Genomic DNA, 10372 nt, shown 5'->3' with positions numbered 1-10372 from the left:
ACATTTTTACCATCGTTTAGTGTGTATTTGTTTCAACGGAGCAAATTTAAAACAATTCTAGTCGTTCGCGCTTCAAGAACGAGATTGCTTACTTCCATATCGGCTTACCACCTGCACGATCGAACCCAAACATCGAATCGAAGGAATTAACGTTAGTCGCGACTCTATTAACGCGATTATTGTCTAATGGAGGCAAACGTTGCATCGAACGGAGGCCGATTTGACAAACAGATTAGAGAGTGGGGTATCTTTCATTCCCGATCGATATCACTGATGCTTCCAGCTTGATAGCGAAGTTCGTATGATTCTCCATCGAAGGTTTGCTTTCTTTGTGGCCCTTTGACATGGGTCGACGGCTAATTTATCATGTCGACAAAAGGGCTGCACGTAACGAGCGAATATTAGTTACCAACGTCATCCGCGTCAGATTTTTCCATCACGGAATTTCGTTGCCGGATGGACGCGCGGATATCTCGCGACGATTACAATTTTCTGCCCGTTTCACGTTGGCTGACGTTCGATTTGCTTACGCCACTTAGCTCCGTGGAATTTAGAATCAGGAGAGGCAGAGAGAGAGAAAATTTTACTTTAGCAATTTTTCGTAGTGGATTATTATACTGATATCGAAAAGTTCTTTCGGAATTAAATTAAAACAAGGGTAGACGAATATAAGATTACATGTGACGTCTATATACATAGTAATTAATTATAAAGGTAGAAACGAATGTTTTTAAAAATTTTGTATACTACTTTAGACTAACCACAGTTCAAATAATGTATCTATTCCTAGATATGATAAAAATTCATATAGTTAAAATCCAAATGATTTAAATGAATCCAAATATACCACAGTCCTCCTTACATAAAAAATATTAGAATAAATACAAAACATTATACGAATGGAAAATATAATATATATTGATTCGTTAATAACAATTGTTGAGAGCAAGATTGAGATATAGAAATTCTAGGATAATAGCGTAGTTAAATGAACATGGCAATACAGCGATTGCATGCTTCTTCCAAACCCTTATATAAATCTGAAACTATACACAGGATTTAATTCCCCACCAATTTCCGCCGAAACAAAAAACAACAGAACCCCGGTTTCGAAGGAGAAGCTGACTTCCTCATCCCACGGCGACCCGTTTTCTCGACTTTCGCCGCAATAAATAATATCCGCTTTCGACGCTCCGATATAATAAAGATATTAAGTTTAATTGAACAAAGCACGGCCTTCCGCCCGCGGTCAGAGAGCGACAGAGTTTCCCCGCGTTATTAATATTTAAACAAAAGCTCAGGCGAAAGCAGCCGCCTTTGTGGTTCGACAAAAAGCTGCACCCCGCTCGTACCTTCGCGAATAAAATTACGGAAAGAACGTAAGACACGCCGCTAATTAATTAGTACCAATTGCTGCACGAAAAAAGACGATTCGCAGGAAGTTCCTCCGGGGTTTGTTCTTCTACCCGTTCTTAACCGGGAAACCAGTCTGTTTCCGGTTTATTTTTGGTTCTAAGAGTACATATTAAAATTTTAACCTTTGAAATTTGATGAATAATTTTATGAATTTTTTATTTGGATTATATTTTGTATTGTTTTGCATGTTGAATCTTAATTATATTTTGTGACGAGTTAGGAAGTTTGAATTGGACAGAGTTTTTAAAAAATTTGTTCTTGTGATGTTTCTAGACTTTTCTAGGATTCTTCTCTGTATTTTATTGTTTTGACTTTTAAATCGTGTTTTTTAAATTTTGATTAATTGTTTGTATTGATCTATTTTATTATTTTATATTGAATTTCACTAATTTTGGAAGAAACGTGAATTATGTTTCATAAAACAACAGATTCTCCTATTTAATTTTCGAACCTTTTGTAAGAAATAGTTTTTAAATATTGTTGTTCTTCAAATCTACCTTGCGTGTTTCAATCCTTGAATTTTCCTTAAGAAATGTAAATCCTATATATTTAATTTTCAAAATTTGTTATTTTCGAAAGAAACATGGAAATGAAATTGGAATACACATGCGGGATACTTTCATGTCGCAGAATCATTATTCATCCATTACCTTTCTCTCCAACTCTTCCCAACGTGCTTCCACTTTCACCCTAGGAAAGTCGTAAAAATCGATCTAAGAGGTACGGAATATCATTTTCCTGCGATTCCTTCTACCATCTTCCCTCTTCTGTCAAACAACTTTCTCATCTAATAATATTTCAAAAACCAATCGCAACAATAAGGAATAATATGAGGACGAGATAAAGTAGACTGGGCTCGGTGCACAGATTCGAGGATTTATTCTTCTTGCGAACATGTACGCGTACATGTGTACACAGAAATCGTAATCGAAATCGTGGGTGTCTTGTATATACAGTCGATTTCGTGTCGAGGGGAACGGTGATATTACCATTTAGAAGATCGTCGAACACCGAAGACGTGAAGCAAAAGATTTCTTTTTCTGACAGTCACGTTTAAACTCTAATCGATTTCACCTACTGCGTATGTACATCGTGCAACTAGCGTTAGCCTCGGACAATACGTACAGTGTAACATCTACAAGACCCGAGAGGACAGTTACAAAAATATATATTACACAATCAGTAGAAGGGAAACGATCGAATAGGAGCGATTCTTTTCTTTTTTTTTCTTTTTTTTTTTTTTATTCTTTGTTCTACGATGGCCTTTCCGTTGCTCTCGTGGATCGAGTCTCTCACGTTGATGAGTTGCAACGAAATGGACTTTGTTTCTACCTTGCTCGACACACACATCCTTAAACAGCGATACAGGGACGAATTCCTTATACGAAAATAGTCGCGAGAATTGCATGGAAACAAGGGAAAGGATTTTCGATCCTGAAATGTTACTAGAATGTTCGTGGGATTGCTTCAATGATTGAATTCTTTTCACACGATTCGATTCGATATTTTTTTTCTCGAGTCCAACGCTTTTACAATCTTCTCGGTTCGTTGTTCTTCTTCTTTGATCTCCCGAAGAGTCAAAAAAAAAAAAAAAAAAACGATTTTATTCGACGTGTCGAAAAGATGTACGCGCAGTACCGTGAGAAGTGTGCAACGACCGTTTCAATTTTTCCGTGTACGCGTCCGTAAGTTTTCTTTGGTATCTCGATAAGGATCGCGGATAGTCGGTCGAGAGCTTGTCCTGGCTTTGCTCTGGCACCTCGTAGATAGTTGGGGATTTTACTTCGCGGGATCTGCGCGATTTCATGGTGTATAAGGGCGAGGGGATGTCAGTGGCACCGCAGGGATCTTTGAAGTTGTACCTCACGTTGCAGCGGCCGCAGAATGTTTGCTCGTGGTTCTCGGGCTCGTCGCCTGAACAGTTGAAAGAAGAAATAGTAATTGGTTAAGAAATTGTGGCTTGCTTGAGACGAGTATTTTATCGTTTCTATTTTATAATTTACTATGTCCGTTCATTAACGTAAGTACTACAAAGCTTAATTAGAATCAAAATTTTACATTGTTGCATTTATGCATATACTAGACAGTGAATCTTTATGTAAATTCATATTTTTGAAAATATAATTTAGGAAGTATAGACTCTACAGAAAAATATTTCACCTGTCAAATATTTTGTCAAATTTTCACTTTTGTCAAATATTTTCACTTGTCAAATATTTTACCTATCGCGTAATTTTGCACTTTAAAATTTCGTATAAATGCGCAAAAACCTGCAGTCTATTTATATCTTGGCAAAAACTTCCAGTATGATCCATGTATTCCATGACACGGTATAATGAAATACAAAATACAATGCCCAAAATTCCAAAGTATAACGATACAGTATCAAAAAGCAGAGTTAAATACAGAGTCTTACCGATTGGTCCCTTGATAGGAATATTCGCGCAATCGTCGAATCTACAGCTATTCTTCAGAGGCGGTTCGTTCTTTTTGTTCGACAGGTTACCACACCGATTGCACCTTCTCGTTCTGTTCAACTCCGACTCTATCAGCCGATCTACATCCGGTTTAGTACGGGCTCGTCGAGTCGAATGGATCAACGTCGTCGCGTCGTCGTATCGATCAGGTTCGTTTCTCGATGACGACCATTGACGATAGTTCGCAGGTTGCCGCCTCGGCGGACTTTTCAGCGACGTTCGGACGAAGTCTTCTTCTGATAAGGGCTCGGATACCTCGTGCTCAGCCACGTTGCGGTAGTACCTAACCGGAACTACGTTTCAAAATAACGATCTTCCATTTCGAATCGAAGATCTTTAACTTGCTTCATAAATGAAACGAGTCCCGTTCATCAAATAATTTGAACACTATGGTTTGATTCTTCTTCCAATGGTTTGAATTTATTGTTAGAAGAATGTCTGATTTTATTGTTATGTGTGCAGGGTTTAAATTGTGTGTATATAAATATAATTTATGAGCAATATAATATGCTTCGAAAATCTGGTATCACACTTCAAAAATGTACTAAATTTATTCGAATAATGCGAAGATGATGCTTTCAACTAAAACTTCAAAGTGACAGCTTTGATTATGCGTATATGTGTTTATGGAAGTGTCTAATGTAAAATGACGAAAACAGACGACGATTATAAGAATCAAAGGCTATCAAATTAGTAAGTAAAATAACACGGAAGTGTCAACCTCCTTAAGATCGAAACATTTTCAAAGAATTTCCGATCTTACCTGGGTGATGAAGGATGATTGTGTATCATAGCCACATGTTGCTGGTAACGAAGTTTTCGCATATCTGGCTGGTGCTCTACGCTTCCCCATCGCTGTTGTCTTAGCAATGCCTCTGTTTTACCTCCTCTCGGAGATCTATGAATCTGCGGTGATCCATCAGACTCGTCGTCTATTTCATCGTCCGCTTCTTGTTCCTCGTAATCCTTGTCCAAGAATTCAGCTGGCACTTCGCGATCGTCCTCTGCCACGAAAAATTCCAAGTTTTATAAACTTTCTCTCTCTTTCTCTCTCTCTCTCTCTCTCTCTCTTTCCATGTGTTGTATTTCATAGCATCACGAAAATTATAGTATGTTATTTGTATCAGATTACAAATACACAGAAATATAATTTAACTTAAAGAATTTGAAACTCAAATAAAATAAACCTGTAACTTCCTCTTCAACGTCTTCCACTATATGGCCTTCTCTAAGATTTCCTAATCCTTCGTCGGTAAATTTCAATTTATCGATATCTTCCAGCTCATCGTCATAATGGGTTTTCCCCTTCGATGAAAATTTCGAGGAATAACTCGAGGAATGTTTATCTCGATTGGGTTTAGAACGAGTCCGGATATGCGGTGCGTCGGTACTGTGAACCGACATGTTCTTCGGGTACGTTAGACTGGAACATACGTGACTCTTCTGTGGCTTGTAAGGAGTCGACGAGGAATAGTAGTTCGTGGTCGATTCCGGATTCCTTAAGAAGATTCCCATGAGAAAGTGTTTTTCCTAGCTTCTGGCGAAAGTTATGTTTAAATCGTTTTAGAAATAGAATTCTTTGACCCTGTGTAATAGTACACCTATACACAATTTCATTAACCTTATATAATATGGGATATTGTTGTACTATAACCATAAAAAGTAAGCGAAAGATTAGAGAAGACATCACTTTATTAATATAAAAATCAAGTTTGAATAAGTTAATATTGGAATATTAGAATAGCTAAAATAAAAATAAAGGGGAAACGCAGTTTTATAATATTATAGTATCCCAGAATTACGAAATCTTTGACACTCGTTGGATGAATATGTTATTCATAGAATATATTAACCATAAGAATATCATAAACCATAGAAATCTTCCATAAATCATTTATATAAAAGATACGTTTATTTTTATTAACTATTTAATTACGATGCTTTTTCTATTTCCTCTATTTTTTATATTTCTTATAAAATAGTAGCATTCTATTAAATAATACGTGTAATTTTAAAGATGGGGCTTAGAAGAATTACATTTCCAAATTTTCCTAGAAATCTCAATGAAAAAGTGATTAGACGTTCAAATACTCACTTGCTGATTTTACTAATCGGAAAAGACTGACTCTTCTTCTGCGTATGCCTCCAGCACGAATCAGGGGGATCTCTCGTGTCAAGATGCGAGTGGATGCATTTTGACTTGTAATTTTCTACTTGTTTCATCGTTAAATTTCGTCGTTCGTCCACAGCGTCCGGGAAAGAATCATGGAACAGCAATCCTTTCACTTCTGCACTTATTAGACAATAATTTACATATTTCGTTTAAAAAGTTGTGTCTTTTATTCCCTCATGGCGCAATGGTGTCGATACAACACCAAAGATCGAACAGTAAAATGAGTCAATCAATCCTATCTTCCTTTTCAACAAGGCTCACGAATCCTTCAAAATCTTCATTGAAAATCCATCCAAGATCTCAATATTCAAAAGTAAACGAATTGTTTTCTCCTCTGATTACATCAATCGCAACATTGAGTTTATCTTTGCTAAACCTTCGTTCAAAACCGCACGAATCTGATTTCCAGTTTAATATCCTCAAGACCTACAACTTCCTCCACGAGACTATCAACGTTCTACGTTGCTGCAACCTTTCTCTTCATGTTCCACACGAAATCAATCTAACCTCAAAAGGACCGACCCCAAAGTCTTTGCAAGAATCAGAGACTCATCCGAGGGAGTTGGAAACAAAGGAACACTTATTTGGAAATACGATCGAACGTATTCGGTAGAATCCTTTTGAAAAATGGTCAAAGCGCGTCGAAGCCGCGAGAGAATCGTCCTTGGCCGTCGATCAAGCCCTCCTCGAACGCGAGCAGTCGAATATTTCTAAGATCGGAAAACGGAAGAAGCAGGGGGGAAACGAAGAAACGAAGTGGTGCTTCTCGATCGAGGAACGCGGTTTCTTTTCACCATTTATCGGTCTCGTTACTGTCCTCGTGTTCCAGCGAAGAGTTCAGCGATCGTTGGAACTCGTGCACCCTTTGGCTCTGTTGCTCGTGATGATGTTTCCTCCACTTGATGCGTCGATTTTGGAACCACACCTTCACCTGGGCCTCGGTTAGCCTGAGTGCGTGCGCCAGGTACAACCTCTCCGGCCCGACCATGTACTGTTGTCGCGCGAATTCTCCCTCCAACCGTTCCAGCTGTTCCGCAGTGAAGATTGTACGCACCCTCTTCAGCTTGCCGCCGCCGCCGGAGCACGAGCTTGAACTGCCGTTCTTCGTCCCGCCTTCCTGACCTACGGTTCGATTTTTTATGTAGAGAAAAGTAATCCTTTCTGAATATATGATTTTTTGTTATTTTGTTTCTTTTCTTGGAGGGCCAGGTGCGTGATATTTATAGACTGATCACTTCTTTGAGATTAGCACAACTCGGAGTGGTAAAATTTCTTCGTGATATTTTTCTGGTCGATGATTCAATTTTTTTATATGGAGAACGACACGCGTTATATTTGGAAACTGAGGTGATTGAATTCAATTTTAGCAATTGAATTTATGTTATTTTCTTTAACACATTCGGGAGCCGCAATTTTATGGACATTTTAAAACAGAGAACTGCAAGTTTTGCTTTGGAATTTTTAAAATCTTTTAGTTTAGGATTCTTTGTAATTAATGGAAGAATGTGAATTTGGATAGTTTGTTTTTAAATATTGTACTTTGTGCCACTGATTATGTTTATTATACGTGATATTCTAACCGTAAAGAAATGTAGTATTGTAATTATGTAAGTATTCATGCAATAAAACTTTCGTTGTACGATAATTTATGTATATTTTATAATATCTGTCATCTATGCCATAGGCAAATTCAAGCTTATTATAAAATTTATTAGTATTGGTAATTTGTAATCTGTGTCTATTAATTTAATTTTAAATTAGTATGTCAAATTGAAAAAATACATATTTTATGATGGAAGATGGATGATGGAATAATAATTGTTAAATATCTATTAACTACCGAGAATTTTATACTATTTGTCAATATGATAAACAGATACTTTTTAAAATACGATGATATTTTCCTAATAATACGATGGGAAAGGTTTTGAGATGCTACAGTGTCGATTTGCTTGAAAAATTATCAAAATTTGTGATATTCCTCGATTCTTTCTCAGGTTAACGAGAATTTTGCAGATCATGAACACGATTGACAGCAAGATTTTCACCACAGTTATCTTCACACTATTTGCATTTGTTTTTAGCGAAAATACACCTGAAGTTTGATAGAACTAATTTATAAGAAGCTGTTTTAATAATATTCTACCGAAGATTTGTATACATAATTGAATCATTCTTCAGTTCTGACTACTTTAATTAATTTCATAATATACCTACGCTGAAAAATAGTTAATAATTGTATTTCTAATTAAATAAACAAATAACAAATATAGTAAACGCGTTATAGTGTGACAATATCCTTGATAATTAATTTTAATATGCTATTAAATAATCTACAATTTATTTTTATGTAATTATATACAATGAATCTAAAACTACAATACTACACTCTACAAATTCGGATTATTGTACTCTATAAAATGATCAAAATTTAACTATCAGATTTGAATGACTAGAAACTTCGAATGACTAGAATTCATTCAATAATTTCACTTAAAATTCCTACGATTCTGCCGTCATGAAACTCATGCAACATGCAATAATCTAAAAAGACCATCAAAAACGTCATTTCAAATACCTTGATGCTTTCTGTATTGTTGCTGCTGACTCCGTTTCTCCCTGGGATTGTTCCTCAAGCCAAGAATCGCGTCGATAGTAAACGACTTAGCCTGTTGTTGCTGTTGCTGCTGCGAATGCTGCATCTGTGTGATAGAATGCGGATGTGGTATCTGCGTGGACAAATTTTGTGTCGAGAGATCGGCTCCCAACAAGTGCGATCTTCTCATACGTTCCAACGCGATAGCTTCCAAATCCTGGTTCCTCGGTTGCATCTGCATACTTTTCAACTCATTATGCTCTAATATCGGTGGATTTTCCAGCAAGCCTGCTCCCCCTCGAAGTCTCTCCAAAGCAAAATTCCCAATGTGGCTATCCCTCATCCTATCCAACGACAGATTAAACTCCTTCATCCGATCCAGACTGTAATTCTTCAGCAATCCAAAGTCCTTGATATCCTTTTCTGACACAGCAAAATTCAAATCCTTGCCGTACCTATCGAGAGACAACGTTGCATGAGCATTTTTATGCCTATTCTCGCGAAGATTGAACAGCAAATCCTTGGCGGACGGATTCTTGGTCCTGCACAGGTTAGTCGTTTCCAGAGACTCGTCATTTTCACTAGATCTGTCCAAAGGATAGGCCATCTCGTTTAAACTACCGGTAATGTAACCAAAATCCTTGCCTTTGTTCAGTGATAGTGGAAGGTTCCTGCTACTATTTTCAAATTCGTCGAAAGACGAACGAATAGAGGTTCTACCAGGTTCTAATCCTAGATGAAAGTCTTTAGGTTCAATCGCAGGATCTTCCTTTGACTTGTCCACAGATAAATTCAGTTCCTTGATACGTTCGTAGTCCTGGAAGGCTCTCAATTGGCTCTCCGAGTGACTGCTCTCGCTCCTGCAGTCGGACAAATCTTCGACGGTCAATCTTGCCGACGGATCGTTCGGCTCCATACTCGTCCAAAGTATTCCTATTTGCAAACTCACTTGTCAACCTCAAAATTTGAAGTCCAACAAATCAACAAATCAATCTTCCAAGTCCAACTACTTTGATGTTAAACAATATCTTTCTTTGACACAGATATTACGGCGAACCATACCACGAATCGTCCATGTTTCTAAACGTTAATGCCAGATTTTTAATCTACCTCGATCTCGCAGTTTCCGAACAATTTTTCCGTCACCACGTCCACGTTGTCGAAGTATCACGTCACGAAGATGCAACTCGATCGTAGAACCGTGTTTGTCGCACCGACATCACAGTGCAAACGATTCCGACTATACGAGTTAGGTGGCGAAACACGGTATCGGCAAACACACGGGAGAGAAGGGCAAAACACGAGGAACCGAACTGGAACGATACGAGGGATGGCCTCGAAGGATGGTCTCACCGCGCTGGCGCTGAACGGCGTCCCAGGATAATGATGTCAGGCACGAGGATCACCGCTATCAGAGAGGGTTGGCGAGCAGGACTAAGGATATCCGGCTAATGATCCCGTACGTGACGAGGGGGGTATTCACCCGGCGGTATCCAACTCCCCTGCACCCCGTTCGCCACTTTCCTGGCAATCAGTCCGACGTTGTGTTTCACCTCCGCAACCCCCAAATGGACCGCAGAATACCCCCTCGCCACGGTCAATATTTTTTCATTCGACCAGGCTAGCCTACGGCGGGGTTGTTCGAGGAATTCTGATTGGCCGAACGCTGCCATCACCATACAGCCAGACCACGCCTACAGGGAACATTGT

The 10372-nt window shown here is 38.3% G+C and overlaps 2 protein-coding genes across 3 annotated transcripts; both read right to left on the bottom strand.

Moving 5' to 3' along the window:
- Positions 1 to 2272: 2272 nt before the first annotated feature.
- LOC100645411 lies at positions 2273 to 6235 on the bottom strand. 2 transcript variants are annotated; one of them, XM_020864163.2, is made up of 5 exons: positions 5989 to 6235; positions 5081 to 5391; positions 4657 to 4897; positions 3833 to 4176; positions 2273 to 3330 (listed from the first exon to the last, which is right to left on the bottom strand). In XM_020864163.2, exons 1-5 carry the CDS (start codon positions 6114 to 6116, stop codon positions 3020 to 3022), a joined length of 1335 nt encoding a protein of 444 aa, XP_020719822.1. In that variant the 5' UTR covers positions 6117 to 6235; the 3' UTR covers positions 2273 to 3019. The 2 variants fall into 2 exon arrangements, with proteins under 2 accessions (XP_020719822.1, XP_020719823.1); XM_020864164.2 differs by having other exon boundaries at positions 5081 to 5430; positions 5989 to 6071.
- A 9-nt stretch (positions 6236 to 6244) lies between these two features.
- On the bottom strand, positions 6245 to 10158 carry LOC100645289. The gene is made up of 2 exons (XM_003397334.3): positions 8645 to 10158; positions 6245 to 7188 (listed from the first exon to the last, which is right to left on the bottom strand). The coding sequence occupies exons 1-2, from the start codon at positions 9576 to 9578 to the stop codon at positions 6857 to 6859; spliced, it is 1266 nt and encodes a 421-aa protein (XP_003397382.1). The 5' UTR covers positions 9579 to 10158; the 3' UTR covers positions 6245 to 6856.
- Positions 10159 to 10372: the final 214 nt, after the last annotated feature.

The sequence above is a fragment of the Bombus terrestris genome, chromosome 8 (assembly GCF_910591885.1).
Source record: "Bombus terrestris chromosome 8, iyBomTerr1.2, whole genome shotgun sequence".
Lineage (NCBI taxonomy): Eukaryota > Metazoa > Arthropoda > Insecta > Hymenoptera > Apidae > Bombus > Bombus terrestris.
This window is presented reverse-complemented; position numbering and strand designations above follow the sequence as displayed.

Coding starts and splice junctions, on each gene's coding strand:
- LOC100645289 (XM_003397334.3), bottom strand. CDS start 9,578: ATGGAGCCGAACGATCCGTCGGCAAGATTGACCGTCGAAGATTTGTCC. Junction 7,189..8,644: donor ACAATACAGAAAGCATCAAG/GTATTTGAAATG, acceptor ATCGAACCGTAG/GTCAGGAAGGCGGGACGAAG.
- LOC100645411 (XM_020864163.2), bottom strand. CDS start 6,116: ATGAAACAAGTAGAAAATTACAAGTCAAAATGCATCCACTCGCATCTT. Junction 4,177..4,656: donor AATCATCCTTCATCACCCAG/GTAAGATCGGAA, acceptor AGTTCCGGTTAG/GTACTACCGCAACGTGGCTG. Junction 3,331..3,832: donor TCCTATCAAGGGACCAATCG/GTAAGACTCTGT, acceptor TCAACTGTTCAG/GCGACGAGCCCGAGAACCAC.